The sequence below is a fragment of the Cucurbita pepo genome, chromosome 12 (assembly GCF_057944985.1).
Source record: "Cucurbita pepo subsp. pepo isolate OVF chromosome 12, ASM5794498v1, whole genome shotgun sequence".
Classification (NCBI taxonomy): Eukaryota; Viridiplantae; Streptophyta; class Magnoliopsida; order Cucurbitales; family Cucurbitaceae; genus Cucurbita; species Cucurbita pepo.
The window spans coordinates 580428-602852 of NC_141809.1; the positions used below are offsets into that span (position 1 = coordinate 580428).

The following is a 22425-nucleotide window of genomic DNA, read 5'->3' on the forward strand; positions in this document are numbered from 1 at the left end:
AAGGGTAGAAAAAACTATATTAACAACCAAAAAGTTTTATCATTAATATTTACTGTTTATTTTCTCTCTCACACATCTTCCAATGAAATTATTGTACTTTCTTTTACTTTATTTATTTATTTATTTATTTAGGGTTTAATATTTATGTTCTTGTAAACAATTTTTTTAAAAATTTAGGATCTCCGAGCTAAATTTGTGCTTCCGAGCTTGCATATTCTTCAGCCCGACACTTGATGAATAGACGTTTGTATAAAATGTTCGAAGCCACATATGATAGGTGGCTAAATAACGAGTTATTATAGTTCATCAATAGTTACTACATATACTTGTTAAATGAACACGACTCTCCACAATGATATGATATTATCTACTTTGAGCATAAACTCTCATAGTTTTGCTGTATTCATTAATTATAAACCCATGATCATTCCCTAAATTAGTCAATGTGAGATTTTGATCCAACAATTTCCACATCTTTATAAGTAATGATGTGTTTGCCTCTCCAACCGATGTGAGACCTCACAATTACAACTTTTGAAAGTGTCAGAATCTTTTAAATATAATTTATTCTAAAAATTAATTAAAGGGTAAGTAGGGTTTTTTATATTTCATTTTATTTTTATTTTTATTTTTTTGAATTAAAGTAAGAAAAACAAAGCTCCAAGCATCAATCAAATCCTCAATCAGTGCTTTTTGGTTTCTGATGAGGTCGTGAAAATGGTCGTGAAAATGGTCGTGAAAATGGAGGAACCTTGTCTCTCAGATCCTATCCATGGAGTCCCCACCTCCCCTCTTACAAAATCTCTTCCTTTCCTTACCTATAATTGTCTTTTCACTAAAAATTTAGACATTTTTATCGAACCAAATCATAGCAACTAAATCGAAACTATATATATAATGAAATATGAAACGATGAATTAAAGCGCCTTGTATGAACATTTAAAGTTGAAATAGATTTAGCGTAACGTAACAAAAAAAAACAAATAATTAAGATTTGATTGCAAAAGGAGACATAGAAAACTAAGGTAGAAATATCAAATATGATATCTTTGATAGAGATGTAAAGGTTCTTTCCTCAAGTCCATTTGGAGAAGGATGAGAGAGATAAGATATAAAGGCATGCTTTTTGACAAACTTGCACCATATATTTACCCTCAATAATTATAGATCACGTATACGATTTTTCATTAAGATTTGAAAACTGGAATCTTGAATCGGTACCTGGTGACCTTGATGTTTTCTTACGACACGACCATGTTACCTACTTGTCTTCAAGTAGGTCTATGAGTGAAGACTACTCCCACGAGCCAACCCGAGTCATTTCAACATAATTTGTCCATATTCACATGCTTTTTGGAAAAATTTCTAAAATATCACCCGACATAAAATTGCTTCAAGCTAGACACATTTCTCTTAGGCTAAGAAATCTTCCTATTTAGTTAAATATTAATAATTAACAATAAAAAAGAAAAAAAAATAAAAACAAACACCAATAGGATCATCCCAAGTGGTTAAAGGGGCTGATTTTTATTTTCTTGAAGAAATAAAAAGATTGAAAATGATGATATGAACAAAGAAAGGAAAGGATATATAGTAAACAAAAATGGGAACATAAACCGATTAAAGAAAAATGTACGATAAAAGATGCAGAAGGATGTGCAGAAATGTATTCTTTTTCATTCATGTTTTTCTCCCTTTTCAAATCCTCGAGAACCATTTTCTATCTACTTTCTCTATTCATACTAATTTAAATTTTTAATTTCATAAATCTGTCTCGAAAACTTCATAAAGAAAGATAATCATGTGTTATGTTACCTGTAATTTCCAACAAGAATGAAATAAATGTAACAACTCATGTCCAGAATTCAGAATTTAGATTCGGCACATGTGTACCCGACATTTTCCTGCATCCTATGCGACATATTGCCTTTACTTTTTATAAATATTTTAAAATTGTACTAAGAGTACAAATCATTCAGAGACAAATTCAAACTTGAAACAGCGTGTTGATCTAAATTTTCATAATAGATCACCATCATATTGTTTCAAGTCAATTTTCATATGAAATTCTAAAAGATTTCTATCTTAAGAGTAGTTTTGAAACCTTTATGAAAGGTCAAAGGTAATATTGCAATTTCTTAATTGTATCAAGAAGTTCTTGAAACAAGGGACCGAATAATCTAGTAGGGATATTAAGAAAAACCTATTATTATGATGACACAAGATTATGTATATAAACATTTTAAGAAGCGTGCGAGAAAATAAGCTTATCTAGGCTCTGACCCACCCCCATGTGTTATCTCCACCATTACTTACCCAACTCTAAAAACATGCTTTCTCCAAACCTACCCTCAGTATTTTACTCTAACAACTGTAAGAGAGATTGAGGCAGCACATGACATCATCGCTTTAAGAAGACATAAGGTCTAATTTAAAAAAAAAAAAAAGCATTAGAATGCACAATTTAAAGCAGAATCGCCAAAACACTTAGCTTTTGTAGCCATTCTTCTGACACCGGTTTCATGGTGAAAAAACTTCGTGCTGGACGCCGAGACGTGGATTCTGTCCATTACGTTGATTTTCGGGGCCTCGAGTATTGACTTAGGCAGTGATAATGCCCATTGCATTCCCCAGATAGACAGTGGTCTCATATATACGAGGGATCTGAAGTTCCCATCCATGGACCATGCCTCTGGAGTCTGGAACCAGTACCTGTAAGAGGTAGAGAAGGAAATCAGATAAAATGATGTGAATTTGGTAGACGAATAATGGAGAGATATCATATTATGATAAGAAATTGTTGTTAGGAACCACAAATCTCCATAATGATATGATATTGTCCACTTTGAGCATAAGTCTCGTGGCTTTGTTTTTGGTTGTCCCAAAAGACCTCATACTAATGAAGATGTATTTCTTACTTATAAATCCATGATTAACTCCCTAATTAGTCGACGTGGGACTCCTCTCCCAACAATCCTCAATAATCCTCCCCTCGAACAAAATACACCATAGAGTCTCTTTTGAGGCCTATGGAGCCCTCAAACAACCTCCCATTAATCGAGGCTTGACTCCTTCTCTGGAGCTCTCGAACAAAGTACACCTTTTTGTTCGACACTTGAGTCACTTTTGACTACACCTTCAAGACTCACAACTTCTTTGTTCGACATTTGAGGATTCTATTGACATGGCTAAGTTAAGGACATAACTCTGATACCATGTTAGGAACCACGAATCTCCACAATGGTATGATATTGTCCACTTTGTGCATAAGCTCTCATGACTTTGTTTTTTGTTTACCCAAAAAGCCTCGTACCAATGGAGATGTATTCCTTACTTATAAACCCATGATGAACCCCTTAATTAGCCGACGTAAGACTCCTCTCCCACCGATCCTCTGCAGCCATGTGGCAGCTTGCAAAGTAGATATAAAATGTTTTATAATTTACGAAGAAGATTGTTCCAATGAAGTAGAAACAGGGCGGCACAAATAGTAAGAGCAATGTGAAATGCAACCGACTTGGATAAAAGGGAGAGGAAATTGATAAAAGTAGCAAATGATTAGGGTAAGTTTTTACATACCCAAATCCCTCTTCTGACCACCCAGCAAGGAAAATACCCTCAGCAGTTTTAAATGCTTCCTCCTCCATACCGGCAAGGATCATTGTAGCTGCAACAGCATAGGTAACACCAGTCCATATTTCACGAGATTGCATGCAGGTCTCATCCACCTTTCCATTAGGATGCATCCCATTTACAGCGCCCATCCTACCTCCTCTAATTTTCATCACGTTGAAGTCGTAGATTTTTCTAAGAGCACTTTTGATTTTGAAGTCGTCAAACAGAGGTGGCAAACCAGAGGATGCTGTATACCATTGCCCTGCTAGTTGATCAGCTTGTATTGAATTACTATTACTACTTGAACCACTGTCATAGTTAAAATAAGAACCATTCCACAGTTTCGCTTCCAAAACTGGTTTGGCTTTTAGAAATTTACTCTTGCATGTTTCAGCAAAATCCCGGTCGCCCAGCTCGTGAGCCATTGCTGATGCAGCTTGTAAAGCAGCAACCCACAAACAGCCACAGTATGCACTAATGCCATGAACAGTCCAAGTATCATAGGTCTGGTCTGGAAATCCATCGTTCTCAATAACACCATCACCATCTCTATCAAATTGTTCCAGGTATTCTATTGCAGCACGAACAGAGGGCCAAACATCAACTCCAAACGACATGTCCCGGGTTGCAGCAAAATCTCTATAAACCTGAAGCACGAACTTTGAGTTCAAATCCTTCCACCTGCTCGTATCGTGGATATTATAAGCGTTCATTTCATTCCAAGGATCATGTGTTCCAAGGTCATGTGGAACAGCACCCCTGACTTTACGAATTCCATATGTTCCATCAGCAAGAAACTTCACATTTCTTCCGTCCTCTGATAAGACTGCTTTGGCAAAGTCCCGTTGGACATTGAGTTCAATCTTGGGAAATAGCTCGAGAAGGGCAAAGGATGCATAAAAATGCACATCATATGTGCACCACATTACGTATTCTACTCCTTCCAAGTAAAGGAACCTACCGACATCTTCCTCGGTATTTCCCAGATCCAATACTTTGTATGTTTGATATGAGCGGTCAGTATAGCCCCTTTTCAATGGAACCATTAACTCCTCTTCACTTACATGGGAACTAGAAGTAGAATTTTCATCATCATCAAATTCAACGCCAGCAAAATCATTAAGCGTAGTGGTGGTCATAGTCCTGGAGACTTCTTCTCCCCTGCCACTAACTTTAGTTTCTGTAGATTTTATGGCATCATTGTTTATTCTAGCTAGTTCATCTTGATCATTTGGCCTCTTTTTATCCACTAAGCAAGAATCTGTAGGTACCATAGAAATAACAGTTGTTATATAGTAAACGTAAGAAAGATAAATAGTTGTATTCAAAACCCACGAAGTTAATGTAGCTGAGTACCAATCCAGATTGTGCCACCAGCGACCAGAAAGTAAAGCTCGTTAAACAATGTGAACTTATACCTGCAAAAAATAGATGTTGCACACAAGGCATAGGAGTGAATCGCATCAAAAATGTGTTTCATGCCCTTAGAACACTAGGGGAAATACTAGACATACAGTATTAGTGAAAATAACAGAATTCTAAAAGAATTCATGGTTCCTAAAATGGTTTCTCCTTTTATCTCGTGCAATTAATGCCACACTTGATTAATTTTGGGCCACAAGGCTACTCCAGCATGAATGACCAATCAACACCATAAAATATTACTTTCAATTATCCAGACAAGTCAACTCAAAATCAATAGCAATCATAAGCCTTCAAAACAGACATTTTTTAGTAAATAACAAGCTTCATCTGTTCCAAGAATGACCTTACATCATTCCTCACATGTCTAACATGATTGAGTTCTTGAGGTTCAGGAAGTTCGTGTTGAAGGAATTCCTCCCTCAAGGAACCAGACATGAAGAAACAAACTCCACAAAAGATTCATGCAATTAACAATGTTGGAACAAATATTACCATTCAGGTAGCCTTTCATCCATGAGGATAGGCCTCTGCCATTTCTCAATCTCCTCTTCCCATCTTTCATAATCTGTTGATGATTAGAGGACATTAGAAATAAATTTTTTAAGTCATCCTGTTTAATTCATTGACTTTCAAGAGAATAACAGTGTGCAGGTCTCAAACAGAACATTGTTCTAAAGTTTGTCCAATTGAGAACAATATAAGTCAGAGATGCTAACTTGTAAGCGCATCATGGGCCAAAGTCTGAGCAGCCTTTTCAGAAGTCCCATAAAACTTTGTGTACCTCCTGAAACACACACAGCAAGATGAGACTTTATATTGTTCAACATTGACCGAACATATTTCCATGACACTTTTTTTTTCCTCGTGATAACATGTATATTTCATTCATTTATAAGAATAAATTATTGTCCCCAGACTATATACGTGAGTATATATAAGAGGTATAAAGGTGATAAAAAGAGTTCCATGGAATCAGCAAACAAAATATGCAAGATATAATTGCTGGTGATTCTTAACCAAAACAAAGATTCTATTTAATAATTAACTAAACACTTATATCTGAAAAGAAAGAATGAAGGTAAATACATATCTTCCTAATATAAGTATATATTTTTAGATCATATATCTTCCTCATGAATACGGACTTTCGTTTCTTTTTAGTTCACTCATCTCAACGAATGCTTGGTTTATGATAGAAAGTACAAGCACCTATGATATGAGAATCCCTTTAAGAACTTCACTTTTGGAGATGACCATGAAAGAGAAAATGTGATGGTGCATTTTCCATGAGGTTCCACCCATGCAGAGGCTGCAACTGCAGCACAAAGTGTCTCTCCAGGTGAGGAAGGCATGCTAGGTCCCGAACTGAAGTTGTCACGATCAAATTGCCCATCCTTTCAACAATAGAAGGTGTGTTCAATTATATTATATTTATAATGAAGGACCATGAGAACAGAATAAAAAGTTTGGAACAGAACTGAGCGCTACTTTTGCTCATTACCACACAAGATTGTGGATAGAATAAGTTTCTCACCTGCACCATTTTATCCCACATGTCCTTTGCTGTGATGCAACTTCCTTCAGAGAGTCCAAAGGATGGCAGAACTGTCACACTAACATTTTGCGTCTCACATGCAGCTATGGAAAAGGTAACTGGAGAATTCCCCTTTGCAGACCTGAAACAATTGCATAAACCTTCACTTTACAGGCCTATTATACTTTATAACAACAAGCATACAGACAGGGAACAGAAAGCAGCAACTAAGTTAAACGTTATAAGAAATTGGACAACTAGCACCCATACCACAATTCATCAGAACAAAATCTTGTCAGTTTCTAACACTATAGATGATAGTACAAAGTGAAGTTGTCTCAAGTCAACAATAATAGCTTTCCACAATCTTTATGAACAAAACTCACTGCCCCAGATGCCAACTTGATTTATATCAATCAACTTCTATTAAAAAAACTTAATTCAAATATAGTACACCACACCAACTCTCATTTTTCTTCCCCACCCCCTTCTGCATGTGTTCGAATACATGGGATCAATGAATCAAGATACTTGCAAACCAACCGCAAAATAGAGTATAGGGTTTCGTGACTTGCTTGTGATGTAGATTCACTCCAAATACTCCATCTTCGCCTCTACAAAAAGAAATGTATTCACATTAAGCGGGATGAAAGAAAGAAAGAAAGGGATTAAAAATTCGTTGACTTTGGACTCACATAAATGGCTCATTCACATGATCGCCAGATAAATGTGAGACTCCTCCTATTGAATTCTGCATATATAAGATAATTGTCGATCATCTATGGAAGCATAGGAAATAGCATTACTTTAGTGACACAAAAAAACCTTACCGCCCAAGTAAAAAGAAGACTCACTTTCGCCCTTTCCCGTCCAGTATTTACCAACTAAAGGAATAAACACATGAATGACTATTAAGGAGAAGGAACTACCAGGTAAATTTAATTGTCAAAAAAATTAACCACCATAATTTAGAAGCAAAGCCTAATAACGTAATGCAGAAGTGCAAAACAAAGTAACATAGAAACTACAATAATATAGAGAGAAACCTCATTTCTTACTTCTAAAATCAAAGAACTAGACAGAAGAAATTGTTCAATAACTGTTTCGTGCTACATAGAACTACAAACAAAAAATTTCCAAATGTGAGTAATAAACAAAATTATAGTAATCAAGTCAATATCAGTTGTCTTTAGTATGTGCCTCATACTAATGCAGCATTTATTAGTGGGATCACGGTAATATCAATTCCAAAGGCCAGTTTGCACAAACAACACTCAAATGCAACACTTATGTTGAGCTTTCTTTCTCATACAAAAGGTTCTTAGCAATCTTGGTGCTCAACGAACTAAAAGTAATTTTCATCTATGACTAGAAGCATAACTTGTTGAAAGAACAGCATGAGATTAGTAATAAGAGAACATACTGTGTATACAAAAACAGCAGTGGGAAGACTGCTATCTCGATAATTATGTGGTATAAATGGTGATATTTGCCTACACGAAACTTTAAGTTCTGGATCTGGCTCACCTGAAAAACAATGTGCCATTAACCAGAGATAAATTAGAAAGGGCAGAGAAGCATAGCTAAGCGGAAAAAGAAAAAAAAAAAGTTAAGCAACGCTTTTGGTTCCTGAATTGTTATAAGATTTTTGACGTTAGAGACTAAATTTTTATAAAATTCAAGGTACATCATTACAAACTTTAAGAACTAAATTGTTACTTCTATGAAAATTCAAGGACCAAAAGTGTTTTTTAACAATATATATATACAAAATAGAATGATACCGTCATATACAGTCCATGCCCTAGGGAACAAAGCATGATATGTGGAATGTTGACCATCAAGATTCCATCCCCACGATGATATCCCCGGGTCTCCAACCTTCCTACAATGGGGAATAATGTTCAGAATCTGCCGAACTTCGGACAAAAATTTGGTTAGAACTAGAAACGAGTGTTTCAATGATTTCCTAACACAAATCCGAAATGATAATACTAATCAAAAGAGAACACAAGGCTTGTCCACTTGTGTTATCAAAGCCAAGCATTTTACACAAGTGAATTTTCAAAAAATGAGCCTTCATAAGCTGATAGCCTCACCCTAAGCCTTCGTGTTGACCAGGAGCCAAGACGGATGCATATTTCTTACTTCCTCCATCTCTAGAGATAATTATCTGCATAAACATGAGAACGTATTAACCACACTGAAAACAATTACACGTTTTAACCAGAAATACAATGCAGGAAAAACTATATGCAGGAATATTCCCATTCTTGGATTTCTTTTCATATGTTTCCTTAAATACAACTTCATACATCTTTAACGATTATCCTAGAATATAGTTTAAAGGGCAGGGCTTTACAGAAAATTGATTGGCCATGACAGGAGAAGCTTCACATGTACCAGGAATAATTTGCCATTGCCTGAACTCGCCTCTAAAACCTCTGGATATACTGCCACTTCTGTATAACAATTTAAAAAATTCCCCAGAGATTAAGATTGTATTATGAACATTGAACAAAGAACTATCACGTATCATGCCTAAAGATCCAAAACATACCCCATTCCTCCAAGTGGAACCCCATGAGATGCCGACGGTTTGCAATCTTCTCTGGTGAATGGATCAATCGGTGCTTTCTGCACAAACCAAATTTTGTTCTTGGTTCCAAAGTCTTACACTAATCCCCAACAGGAAGGGGAATTAAAAATATATGTTCACAATTACTATAAAATTTTAAGGTTAGTCATCCAGAAATGTCGAAAGAAGCTGTTTCTTAAGATATAAGAAATTACCCTTCCTTGAGATGCCTCTTCCCTTACGTAGGACCACAAGCGAATACCTAGTCGAACCTATAGCAGTAAGATTGCATATCACACAGACCATAAAAGAAGATATTGACGAGACATGATATCTCTCGCCAAGCGGAAAAACAAAATGTCGAGTGTACATCACTTACCATTTTAATTGCTTCGGAAAATGTGATACTAAATTCTTTAAGGATATTCGCATGGCCATTCAATTTTCTTCTCCAGGCTTGTTCGGGTGGTAAAGCACTGTCAGAATCCAACTGCAAGAGAAGAAGAACAGATATGAAAACATTGAGAAATCATCTATGAGTTCTATCAAATTTTCACGATGATGTCAAGGAAATGATGCAGAGAAAGAACATTTTCACAATATCAAAGAAAACCAATAAGCTTACCAGCTGCAAAGTCGACTTGCTGATATACTCTTCCAGTGGCCACGAGTTCTTTCTAGAGTGAAACAAATTTCCACTAATCATGTTTTAAAATGCAAATCAATGGTTGATGATGAGCGGTGAAACAGCCAAAAACAAACACAGGTTGAAATACAAAACGCCGAAGCTAGCGTAAACGCAATCCTCCTGAAATCAAATCGTTCTTCCAAGCCAATTGAAGCCACAGAGCTACCTTTAGCTCCAATCAAGGGCAAGATAAACGACGAGTACCAGCTACCAAGCTCCACACCTCCAAATCCTAAACCAAAATATCCAAGGACTATGTCCGATCCAGTACAAACACAAACAAGAAACAACACGCCGTTCAACCAACCGAAATGAATTCCAGTCCACTTTACCAACTAAGTAGGGCCGAACCAATCACGAGTCGCATCAAATTAATCTTTCAAAAAAGAAAATCCAAAAAACTAAAAAAGAGTTAAGAATACATAAGGCTTCGATTGATTGGCCGGAGAGCTAGATACAAGGGAGCAGCGTGGCACGACGCCGGCGAGCAACCTGTCAATTGGCTTACATCACCGGCTGCATGATCGCGAAGTGGTTAACAATCCGGTTGAGAATTGGAATATGAATGGAGTAGCTCTTTTTGATTCTCCTACTCTCAAATACTTTGCCGCGCTTGCTTCTCCTGGTTTCATTCATTCATTCATTCATTTATTGGAGAAGACGACGAAAAAAAAAAAATAATAAAATAAAACAGGAAAATTATAAGTGGGCATCGGCCAGTTGTTTTCTTGGTTTTTATTCTCGTATTTGTTCGCTTTATTTATTTATTTATTTAAATAGTTGAATTTTGAAACAAAATTAATATACTTTTAAATCAGTAGCCAACTAAGTTTAATTAAAATTATAAAGATTCTAAATTTCAAATTAAATTGTTTCGTTAAATAAGAATATTCTCTTGCTCCTAGCAAAAACGTTCTGCCTCTAAGAGAGTAGATTGTGAGATTCCACGTTGGTTGGGAGGGAAACAAAACATTTCTTATAAACTTGTGAAGACCTCCCTACTAGACGCGTTTTAAAACGTTCAGAATAAACCAAAAAAAAATATATATATATCGGCTAACAATGGGCTTAGGCTATTACACTCTAATGTTTTTTTTTTTTTTTTTTTTTTTTGTCTCCGTACTTATGAGTCTTTGTGTCATCGTCACCCTAAGTTTAGTGAAAATATTCACTGTCACTCTTTTATAGGCAGCTTATTGTGCATGATAGGTCGTTAACTTGTGACTGTCTTCGTCATTGGTATTTGGATGTCCTTGATGCATGTATTTGTAATGGTAGAGTTGAGTCTCGATACTATTTATACTAAGGTTATTCTCATTGAAATTGGCTAAATTTGTCATTTCAGTGCAAGCAAACACCGTACAATGGGTAAAGTGGCATGGTGTGTTGCCAGCTGCATGTTGACGATCTTCATGTACATGATACTATTTTGCACGCGTCTAGTGAAAATTATTCTATTTGACTTTCAGTTTTTTGAATCTTATATCTTTCACTATTTTTCTTACTATTTGAATACATTCACCAAAAAAATTATTATTATAAAAAGATGGAAATACAACACTTCCCTTTTAAAGATTTTATTCTTATTATTTTTTTATTAGAAATTGTATAATTTAATTATTTTTATTGTCGGGATGTAACTAAAAAAAAATGTACTAAGGTAGAAACTCCTGTAGTTAGAAAATTTTTCCGTCCACATCCCTATCTCCGATTTAAACTTTATTCCTATACATTTTTCGTTTATTTTTGCAGGAATCAGATTCTTTATGAACAAAAAAAAAATTAAATATTAAAAAAAAAAGTAAATATATATATATATATATATATATATATATACTTTTTTTTTTAATATTTAATTTTTTTAATATATATATATATATATTTATTTATTTATTTATTTATGAAGAGTTATACGAAATCCTGTAATAAATAATAAAATAATTTGGGAGGAAGATTTTTAGAAGGTTCGCTTAAAAGGAAGGGCGAGGAAAAGATCAGGGCAGGCAACATGGACTAGGTCACGTTCAAATTCAAATTTGTAAATTTCCGTATAAAAACGGACTCCGTAAAAGAACGCGCCAAATCAAAAATATTATTCAACGCCTCGTTCAGCCATCGACTCCATTCTCCGCTTGGGTTTCCTTTCTTCTTCAACTGCTCCTTCATTTCTCTCCCCATTTCCGCCCAACGCGAAAGCCATAAACAATCTCGAATAACTTGTATTGGTTCCTGAATCATGGCGCAGAAGTCCTTGATTTACAGTTTCGTCGCTCGAGGAACGGTGATTCTCGCTGAGTACTCGGATTTCTCCGGTAATTTCACTAACATCGCTTTTCAGTGCCTCCACAGACTTCCTGCTTCTGACAACAGGTTCACTTACACCTGCGATGGCCATACCTTCAATTACCTTCTCAACAATGGATTCAGTATGTTTCCAAGCTTTCTCATAATTTCTGCTTTAGATTCTCTTATTTCAATCTCTTTCTACTGTATGTCGTATTTGTTTGACCTATTTATATGATATTGGCTGCATTTGAGGATTAAGCGGTTAATCTTATGACGATTACGTTCTTCATATGATTAATAGTAAAGAGAAAACTGAGTCCACTGATAATTACCTCTGTTTATTGCCATGATCGTAATGAATACAGAGGACTCTATTTACAGAGCTTAATGTATAAAAACCAACCTATAGTGAGCACAATTCTTTGTTACAAATTAACTCCTCATAATATGTAGGAAGTTTCTGATGTAGAACTTGTTTAATTTTTAATTTTAGTTTCAGAACAGGACTTTCTTCATATCTAGGAAGACAAACCGATGATTTCGTTTTATTCTTTATTGAAATGTATTCGTTTTGGTCATGTACAAGAAGATATCACCATTTTGTTAATCAACCGATGATTTCGTTTTATTCTTTATGGAAATTGTTCGTTAGAAGATGTCACCAATTTGGCTAGATCCTGTTCAATGTCTCTTTGTATTGTTAAACGCCTTATCAGCTACAGTTGGTTTGGTTAGTTTAAGCATATGGTTTCGATGTTGTTGTTGCCCCTAGTGCAGTTGCAGTTGAGGTTTTGTAGTTCTATCCTTATAGTGTTTCTTTTTGTATTATGTTTAATAAAACTTGTTAGTTACAATTGTTCTACATTTACACTGAATAGGTTTTAATGTTAGCGTTTATTGTTTGGTGCTACAGCCTATTGTGTAGTAGCAGTTGAGGCTGCAGGAAGACATGTTCCAATGGCGTTCCTTGAGCGAATAAAGGAAGACTTCAACAAAAGATATGGTGGAGGAAAAGCTACAGTTGCTGTTGCCAAGAGCCTGAACAAGGAATTCGGGTAACACATTGTTACTTGCTTATTTCAAATTGAAAGTTACGTGATGACTTGCTGAACAATAATGTTGCAGACCCAAAATGAAGGATCATATGCAATATTGTGTCGATCATCCTGAAGAAAGCAATAAGCTCATGCAAGTGCAGGCTCAGGTTTCTGAAGTAAAAGGTGTAATGATAGAGAATATCGACAAGGTAAAAGGAGTGATTGATTCTGATCAGTTTAGGCATTGCATTTTTATATGATACTAGTTTTTAGTGTATTGCTTCATTTGTTATACAGATTATGGAACGAGGTACCAAGGTCGAGGAATTGGTAGATAAAACCGAGAATCTTCGTTCACAGGTTAGTCTCTTCAAAATTTTACACATGGTTGACGTTAAATGAAATGCGAATGTACATTTGGCCGTGGTTCTAAATATCAAATAGTTTAATTCTAGTATTTGGTTCTTTTAGAAGGCGTAATGGCAGAAGTCAGTCTATACAAAGTTACCCTTTCAAAATCATTTTGTTTTTAATTTTGAACTTTTTAAAATTAAATTTATTAATATTGTTTTTGTTAGAATTGATGAAAGCTATGGTAAACAATGGAGACAAAAATAAAAAGAGTTTTAGAAAATCGTGGACTAAAAATAAAATCGTTATCAAATGAAGAATAATATTTACGTTAATTGAGGTGTAAATAAAGTAGTCACATTTGTAAAATTGTCTCTCATAATAACACATTGTTTGATGTCTTGTTTTGTAGGCTCATGATTTCCAGAGGCATGGAACTCAATTAAAGAAGAAGATGTGGTACCAAAACATGAAGATAAAATTGGTTGTGTTCGCTATAATCATTATCTTGATTTTGATAATCGTTTTATCTGTTTGTCGTGGTTTTAACTGCGGAGCCTGATGAGAACATTTGTAGTTAAGCTCTATTCAAAATTATTATTCTAAATGTCATGAACTAAACTCCTACTCTTCCGGCGTTAAGCTCTATTCAAAATTATTATTCTAAATGTCATGAACTAAACTCCTACTCTTCCGGCTCATCCAGCTCATCTTTTCACGTGCATTACATAGTTGCTTCCAATTGGTGGATGATTTCGTATTTTTAGATTCAAGAATAGCTATTGTAATAATAGAATTTTATAAGTAGATGATGATTAATAATTTATTATAGGTAAAATTTTAACTTTAATATTGACTTTAAATTTTAGAATTTAGTCCCTAATTTATGAAGTTTATAATTTTGGTGAATGGGTTTAAATGGTAGATTATGGCTCGAAAGATCTTCTCCTCCCCCAACCGATTTTCTCTTCTAGAGTTTCTTTCTCTCTCCTTAAACCTTTTTTTTTTTTCAACCATATTCTCTTAATCATCTACAGCCACTAAAAACGTGTGTGAAGAAAGCAAAACCAAAACAGCACGAGAAAGAAGGAAAAAGAAGGCCAAATGCTTATGTTGGTATTGAAATGAACGGTAAGGAACAGTCGATTACTTCACCAAATAAAATACCCACCAAAAATATGACAAAAGAGAGGACCATTTCTCTTGTTTTCAGCCTTTCACCACACGAATAATGAGTGCTTCTTCTGTAAACCAAAAGCAAAACCCACTCGTACTACAGGCATTATCGGGACCTATGCTTCGAGTTGTTTCATGTCATAAATAATCGCGAACACTTCAAAAATCTAACGTTACTCTTCATAAACAAGAGTTTGAACCAAGGTAATGGTGAGTTTGTAATCATTAGCAAATAATTGGAGCTTTTTATATGGGTCCTAATGTAATGGGGCATAACATGTTGCTAAAAGTTGAGATTTGGGGCCAAGTTTGGTCGTAATCTTAAACTCTTAGGTGAATTGATGATTTAACCTAGTATAGAATTACAAAAGACTCATTTTAAATTTTGAAACATGTAAAATAAAATACTAAATAATTGCGAAGCGAGATAACATAGTGTCACAGTCTTATACTCGTGTTTTATTTATTTATTTTGTCCACATTTTTCTTTTCAAAAAATAGTTTTAGGGCAAGGTAATTGATCATAATTCAGATAAAATACCACAAAAAGGAATTATGAAATTAGTAATTTATAATAAAACTCGAAGTCCTGAACTCACATGGCAATAGCCCATTTAATTATACGGGCCCATGAATTGGGCCTCTAAATAGCCACACTACGAAGGGCTACAGTTTCAACAGTAAGCCCAGGCCCAAACCCAAACAACACGCCCCATTCAAGTCCCTCACCAGTGGTCGTGAGCCCATTTTGGCTCGACTTCTTCCTCATCTCATCCAAAATAAAAAACACGCAAGCGCTCGACATGTTTCCGTACTCCCTAAGCACGTGCCTCGACGATCGCAACTTATCGGGCCCAAGGCCCAACTCCATCTCAATCTGGTCCAAAATGGCCGGCCCACCAGGATGCACAATCCAGAAAATCGAGTTCCAATTAGAAAGGCCCAAAGGCCCAAAGGCCTCAAGAAGAATCCTCCGAATGTTTTTGGATACAAGCCCAGGAACATCCTTGAGAAGGTGAAACGTAAGCCCAACTTCGCGTAAATGCCCATCAATGGCCCCATCGCTATCGGGCAAAATAGTTTGGGCCGCAGAGATTATTTCGAATATGGGCCTCTCAAGCCCAGGTACTGGATCCGAGCCCACAATGATCGCAGCGGCTCCATCGCCGAACAGGGCTTGGCCCACGAGGCCGTCGAGGTGGGAATCGCTCGGCCCACGGAAGGTAACGGCGGTGATCTCGGAGCAGACGGCGAGGACACGGGCGGCGCGATTGTTTTCGGCGAGGTCTTTGACAAGGCGGAGGACGGTGGCGCCGGCGAAGCAGCCCTGTTGGTAGATCATGAAGCGCTTGACGGAGGGGCGGAGACCGAGGAGCTTGGTGAGACGGTAGTCGGCGCCGGGCATGTCGATGCCGCTGCTGGTGCAGAAGATCAAGTGGGTGATGTCGGCGGTGGGGCGGCCCCATTCCCTGATGGCGTTGACGGCGGCTTGTTTTCCGAGCTTTGGAACTTCGACCACCGCAATGTCTTGCCGGGAGTCTAGAGACGGCGCTTCGTGTGCACAGATTTTTGGGTTTTGTTTTAGAAGCTCTTCTGTTAACAGCATGTGTCGCTTCCGGATTGTCGACTTTTCACCTAATTATTATTATTATTATTTTAAATATTCAACATATTTTAAATTTAGTTATTTCTAATTTTTATTGAAATTAATTGCATTATAATTTTTAGGCATGAAAATAAACATAATGGTAATTAAATTAGTTTTCACTTATTTCGACCCTAAATTTACGATTTAATCTAAAATATGTCTTTATATTCAAGTAGAACACTCAAATAAATTATTTATTTCAAATTTTTTGGAAATAATTATCAACCAGATAAAAAAAATATGAGAGGACAGTATGCTTACAAATGCGCTTGAATTTGTGTTTGAGCTCAGTTTTATGCTCGTTGTTGGTTATACGAAAATAAAAATCAGGATAAGTGGTTTGTTGAACCCAGTTCGACGGAACTGCGGTTCCTATAGCCATTACAGTTGCAGCTCCTTCCGCTCTTTGATCCTTTAAGATCTTGTCTATCGTTGTCATCTTCTTTACTGCTTTCACCGCCGCTACCCAACTCCGATGGAAGCTCCGGCGACGAGTAGTCTTTTGGGGAGAAGGAGATTGGGCGTGGGATTTATACTTGTAATGGGAAGCTTTTGGTGCATTGCCAGTGGCTTTTACAATGTCTACTAGGTTTGTTATTGTATGGTTGGTAAGGGGAGCCAAATGGGCATTTATATCCACATTTCTAAGTTGTGTAAAAGGTGTGACCTATAAATATGATGATTATATGGCACACATAAGACTTGTATGACTCTTTTTTATATGGAAAGAAAAGATTGGTAAATTTGTAATTGTGTGTTTTATTTTCTAACAAATTGTATTCCCTCTCACAACTTCTCACATAATTTTTAAAAATCAAATTCTAATATTATGACGATTTTTAACAATTCAAAAAAATTAAGTATATTCTTTGATTTAAATATTAAAATTAAAATCTCAAAATTAACTAATTTATTTTTTTAATATATATATATATATATATATATATATATATATATATATATATATATATATATATATATATATATATATAGGAAAAAAGAAAAGAGCTGAAATTTAAGCTAGAACACATATATGTCCCTCCATCGGTAAAGATGACCATACATTCCATAAGGTTCTTCAAGAACAAGAAAAAAAATTATTACCATCTTAAGTAATTATTGGAACAAATAAGAACGTTTAGGTGTGTAACATAGTGTAGCACATGGCAGTCTTTCTCTATAGAGCATCCTTGGACATTAGATTGTGGTTGTTGACCTTCCGAGCATTGCATAGCTCGTCGGCTGCATCGCCCCTTTCGAAAACAGCTGCTGCGCCCATTCCCGTCCCTGCGTTTGAGTTGATACGATATATTGTCAGCCTCAGAAAGCCAAACCAATGATTGTATTTAAACACAAAAACATGTCAAAGTACCTATGCACATTGAAATAACTCCAAAACGACAGTCTTTGCCACGGCGCTTCATCTCGTGCAACAGAGTAGCGACAGAGCGAGCACCTGTACAAATAAACCAACTAAATTGGCAATGACAAAGACGAAACTGAAGCTATCTATCGAGACATCCCGAAGTATAGTTAGTCACCACAGTTGTTGAATTTATGCATGTTTGGTCAATTGCATTATGTTCAGGTTTGAATCCAGATGAAAGGCAATAAAAGAAAAGACATGCTGCTAGAGTAGGCGGGGAGGCGAGACTAGTTATCAGGTCAAAAGAAGCCTGGCACGTAAGCAGGCTCCCCAAAGATGAAATATGATGCTAAGTACTAATTCACTCAGTAGGATATACATACATACATACATTCTCCGCTACACGAAACGTACTTACTGTTTGCAAATCGTTCTATAAATTGCTTGGCCATTAAAGAGTTACCTGTTGCACCCAATGGATGCCCAATGGCCATTGCACCTCCATTAACGTTAACCTTCTCTGGATCAAGTTCCAACTTATTACGGCAGTACACAAATTGAGATGCAAATGCCTGCACAGCAGTTCATTAAAAAGGTTGATGAGTATTCAACTGTTTAAAATCCAAAAAAAATCCTTTTAACGATAAAATACCTCGTTTATTTCGAAAAGGTCGATATCATCAAGCTCAAGACCAGCAGCCTTCACTGCAGCTGGGATAGCAACAGCTGGACCAACGCCCATGATAGCTGGATCCACACCAACAGCAGCAAAAGTCCTAAATTGGTAAAGGAGTGAAACTTTATGAGCATGGTAAGAGTTCTTTAGAATGCAAGGACCTCTTGTAAAAGTAAATGCAACTTTACATCCAACAATTTGAATTCAGAAGTACAAGTCTATCTTGGAACAAAAGCAAGGAAGATCAACATGTAAATGTGCCACTTATGTAAAGGGGAACCGGACACCTAGAATGCATAGACTCCGAGGGTACGGTGCGAGAAATAAAAAACTCCCTACACAGCCCGAAAGAGGATAACGCAAAGACAACATATTTTGATTTCCAAAGGACGTCCATACCTAAAGACACCAAGAATGGGTAGTCCCTTCTTTGTTGCGACGCTTCTCTTCATGAGAAGTACAGCCCCAGCACCATCACTCACTTGACTAGCATTGCCTACAGTAGTCCAGGCAACAAAATATCAATTTAACTCACTGACATATTATTTATATTGATATCTGATAGAAGTAGAACAATACCTGCAGTGGTGCTTCCGTCTTTCTTAAATACAGGCTTCAGCTTTGCTAGATCTGCCAATGAGGCATTGGGCCGAATTCCATCATCAACAGAGATTGTAACAGATTTCTCTTCACCAGTCTTAGGATCAACGAGCTGTTTGAATTGAACAATTACCAGGCTCAAAAAGATAAATCAAATGCTTCCCTCTATGTGCATGCGTGTAAAATAGTACCAAAGCCAGAATAATGTTTGAAATACCTTGGTGCTCACAGGGATAATCTCATCTTTAAACCTACCAGAAGCAGTAGCAGCAGCAGCCTTTCTATGAGACTCAACCTAAGCACACAAAGAAGAAAATTATTAGAGAAAGCCATTAAAGAACACTAAAAACAGAATTTAGAACTTCCCACTTACTGCAGCCTGATCTTGTTGCTCTCTAGTGACACCAAAACGATGAGCAACATTTTCAGAGGTTATGCCCATGGGAAGCAGGCAATTTTGAGCTTGTTCAAACATCTTTGCCTAGCATGTTTGAAGAGAATTTTAGCCACCATAATGTACAAATAAAGAGTAGTTTCAAAGACAGCTTAATGATTCCAAAAGCATAAAAAATTTGGAGTGTAGGCAAATAAGAGTCTGTATTTACTCTTGGATTGACTGATCCTTCCCATGTCATTGGATTGGCAGTCATAGACTCCAAGCCAGCACCAATTCCTGGAAAAATAATTGCATAAATGTTAAGTTATTGATGTCCTATATAAAAAGATTAAAGGATTTAAACGGGAAGGACAATTGCTACTTAGTGGCAACAAAAGTATATTAATTTCTTACCGATATCATAAAACCCTGCTCTAATAGCAGCAGCTACATCTGCAACAGCCTGCAACCCAGATGAGCATTGCCTATTGACAGTTCTCACTGGCACGATTTCTGCATCACAAAAACACATACCCGTCAACAGATGAAAATCCAAATATCAGATGCTTGTAAGCAATAATAGACAAGATGAATTACCAGGAAAACCAGCATAAAATGCAGCCATCCTGCATTCACTCGCTCTTTGGGACCCTGGTGCCAAAACACTGCCAACAACAATGTCCCCAACTTCACTTGGGTTGAGATTGGTTTTCTCAATCAAAGCCTATATAAAACCATCATAGGATAAGTAATATAAACTAAAAGTGAAAGAAAAAAATTACTCTCTAGGAAGAAAAACAAGTTGTATTTATTTTTGAGACAGTAAATCAGTCCAAAAACTTCGAAGACCAAGAAACAAACCTTCAAAACAGGCGCAAGAAGATCATCAGGGTGGGTATCCTTGAAGCCACCACGTTTTGATTTGCAAAGTGCAGTTCGATATGCTCTATCAAAATTGAAAGAGCACAAATACAGATTCGAAATAAGTAGATATTTCAACTGTCTCATGGTCATCAGCTAAACGAACGATTTTTAAAACTCAGAAGGAAAAGATTGCAACGTTTTGCTTTTACAGGGCGCGATAATTTCTCTTATTTACAAAAGGGATAGAATTACTAATAATAAGACGATGAAAAGAAGCTTGACTTCTTAAAATAGCGATCCAAAGATACAATAAGTAATCGAGATTGTTAAACTTTAATTTTCGAGAATCAATCAAGCAGCAAGAGGAGGGAAGCAGCCACTTACGCAACAATCACTACATCATCTTCAAAAACTGAAGTCCTCTGATATGCAGCACTATCCCCAGCTAAACATGCCGATGCCTAGTTTTATTAAAGAAAAACTCCATTAAAATCGTAATCCAACCATACAGATCTGAGAATCAATGATTCTTAAAGATACATAGCAAGGACAATTCAAACCAAACAACAATTACACAGAATGAATATTCATATTCACCTACAATTACATCATCCCAAACCATCGCACTTAATTACCATAAGTCGAATCAATCAAATTCTAAAACTAATTTACTTTCAAGTCATACAAATCCGAAAACAAAATTACCAAATCTAAATACCTATTACCAAATCGATCGATCAGAGAAAGAATTACAAAAGGCAAAACGAAGAAAAGGAATTGAGAAATTAAGAGTCAATCATACCGACAAAGAAGAATCATGAACAGGAACGGAAGAAGATGGACGGAGATGGTGCAGCAAAACCTTCTGCCTGTTGATTGCCTTCTCCATTTTCCTTCGCCTTTTTGCCTCTCCCGATCTTGATGAAGAAAAATCAAAGTTGATAATATCTATAATCCATTTCCTCTGCAACAGTCACTATATATAGAGACAGATTTTTATCTGTCTTTTATTATTTTTTTTTTTCTTCTAATCAAATTCTTTTTTATAAAAACAATAAACTTTAATTTAATAATATGATAAAAACGAATTTTATTTCAAAAAATATATATTATATGTATATTTAAAACAATTTCTTTGTCTCTTTTTTCTTTTTGAGAAAAATTTATGGTAATTTGTTAGAAAATAGATTAAATGACTTGAACAGATCGCAAGACGACGTCGTACACCGACCAGGACGGAGGATTATGAGCTCCTCTCTTTCCCCACACTCCTCAAAGCGCGTGCATCTCACTTTTGTAGTTTTTTTTAAGTAAGTTATAAATATTAAATCAAATAGTTATATTTTTTTAATTTATATTTAATAAGTCTTTAAATTAAATTTATTCTCTTATTTTTTATTTTACAAATTTATTGGATACAATTAAAATATTAACGTCTCAGATATAAAATTTAATTTTTTATTTAAAATATTAGTAAATTTTTTAATTATATTAGAGACTAATTAAACATAAAATTAAAATTAAAAGTTAAATAAAATTACAAGATATAATAACCTATAATTTAAGAAATTATATTCTAGCTTGGGTTGCAATTATACCAAAATTGTATTAAATTTTATACAATTATACCCGAATTATTTACACACTTATAAAGGCAATATTTAATTATGACAAGTGTTTTTTTTTTTCTTTAATTATAAATCTTAAAAGAAAAATCAAAATAAATATTAAATTATAAAAAGTGCAAACTTTATAGCAAATTTGGTAACCTAAGTTTGTATAATTATTATTTAGACTCTATTTTCTCGGGTAGGGTGGAATGTTTTTCTACATGTGGTTCACACACGTGGGAATGAACCCACTGGCTCGTTAATCTACCCACATGCTTGAATATAGGTGTGAAATCCCATATCGATTGGAGAGAGAAACGAGTGTCAGGGGGACACTATGCTCGAAGGAAGTGGATTGTGAGATCTCACATCGGTTGAAGAGGGGAACGAACTATTTTTTATAAGAGTGTGGAAACATCTCCCTAGCAGACACGTTTTAAAAACCTTGAAAGGAAGTCTGAAGTAAAAGCTCAAATAAGACAATATCTAATCGTGGTGGCTTGGGCCATTACAACAGGCTAATGCACATTCAAGTTGCAAAAAAACTAATTGAAAATAAAGGAACATCAATAATATCATTGTGCATGCATCTGCA

General features: G+C 35.7%; 4 protein-coding genes across 8 annotated transcripts; 1 reads left to right on the forward strand and 3 right to left on the reverse strand.

The window, feature by feature from the left end:
- Window positions 1-2181: 2181 nt before the first annotated feature.
- Window positions 2182-10472, reverse strand: LOC111807218 (uncharacterized). 4 transcript variants are annotated; one of them, XM_023692835.2, is made up of 18 exons: window positions 9778-10472; window positions 9532-9642; window positions 9368-9424; window positions 9135-9211; window positions 8937-9036; window positions 8674-8747; window positions 8359-8459; window positions 7998-8101; window positions 7405-7458; window positions 7270-7325; window positions 7150-7188; window positions 6575-6716; window positions 6250-6434; window positions 5757-5824; window positions 5533-5605; window positions 4972-5033; window positions 3580-4876; window positions 2182-2712 (listed from the first exon to the last, which is right to left on the reverse strand). In XM_023692835.2, exons 1-18 carry the CDS (start codon window positions 9856-9858, stop codon window positions 2451-2453), a joined length of 2943 nt encoding a protein of 980 aa, XP_023548603.2. In that variant the 5' UTR covers window positions 9859-10472; the 3' UTR covers window positions 2182-2450. The 4 variants fall into 4 exon arrangements, with proteins under 4 accessions (XP_023548603.2, XP_086985325.1, XP_086985324.1 ...); XM_087129199.1 differs by lacking the exon at window positions 9778-10472 and having other exon boundaries at window positions 8978-9036; window positions 9368-9414; XM_087129198.1 differs by lacking the exon at window positions 9778-10472 and having other exon boundaries at window positions 9368-9414.
- Window positions 10473-11808: 1336 nt separating this feature from the next.
- Window positions 11809-14145, forward strand: LOC111806972 (vesicle-associated membrane protein 722-like). The gene is made up of 5 exons (XM_023692527.2): window positions 11809-12266; window positions 13040-13181; window positions 13252-13372; window positions 13461-13523; window positions 13927-14145. Exons 1-5 carry the CDS (start codon window positions 12077-12079, stop codon window positions 14074-14076), a joined length of 666 nt encoding a protein of 221 aa, XP_023548295.2. The 5' UTR covers window positions 11809-12076; the 3' UTR covers window positions 14077-14145.
- A 1132-nt stretch (window positions 14146-15277) lies between these two features.
- On the reverse strand, window positions 15278-16911 carry LOC111806631 (chalcone synthase J-like). Its single transcript, XM_023692008.2, has 2 exons — window positions 16600-16911; window positions 15278-16325 (listed from the first exon to the last, which is right to left on the reverse strand). The coding sequence occupies exons 1-2, from the start codon at window positions 16775-16777 to the stop codon at window positions 15334-15336; spliced, it is 1170 nt and encodes a 389-aa protein (XP_023547776.2). The 5' UTR covers window positions 16778-16911; the 3' UTR covers window positions 15278-15333.
- A 419-nt stretch (window positions 16912-17330) lies between these two features.
- On the reverse strand, window positions 17331-21183 carry LOC111807516 (3-ketoacyl-CoA thiolase 2, peroxisomal). Of its 2 annotated transcripts, none has more exons than XM_023693263.2 (14): window positions 21023-21183; window positions 20605-20681; window positions 20218-20302; window positions 19954-20080; window positions 19771-19869; window positions 19586-19653; window positions 19354-19461; window positions 19198-19275; window positions 18960-19092; window positions 18780-18876; window positions 18357-18480; window positions 18168-18276; window positions 17711-17794; window positions 17331-17625 (listed from the first exon to the last, which is right to left on the reverse strand). In XM_023693263.2, exons 1-14 carry the CDS (start codon window positions 21107-21109, stop codon window positions 17516-17518), a joined length of 1386 nt encoding a protein of 461 aa, XP_023549031.2. In that variant the 5' UTR covers window positions 21110-21183; the 3' UTR covers window positions 17331-17515. The 2 variants fall into 2 exon arrangements, with proteins under 2 accessions (XP_023549031.2, XP_086985431.1); XM_087129305.1 differs by having other exon boundaries at window positions 18123-18276.
- Window positions 21184-22425: the final 1242 nt, after the last annotated feature.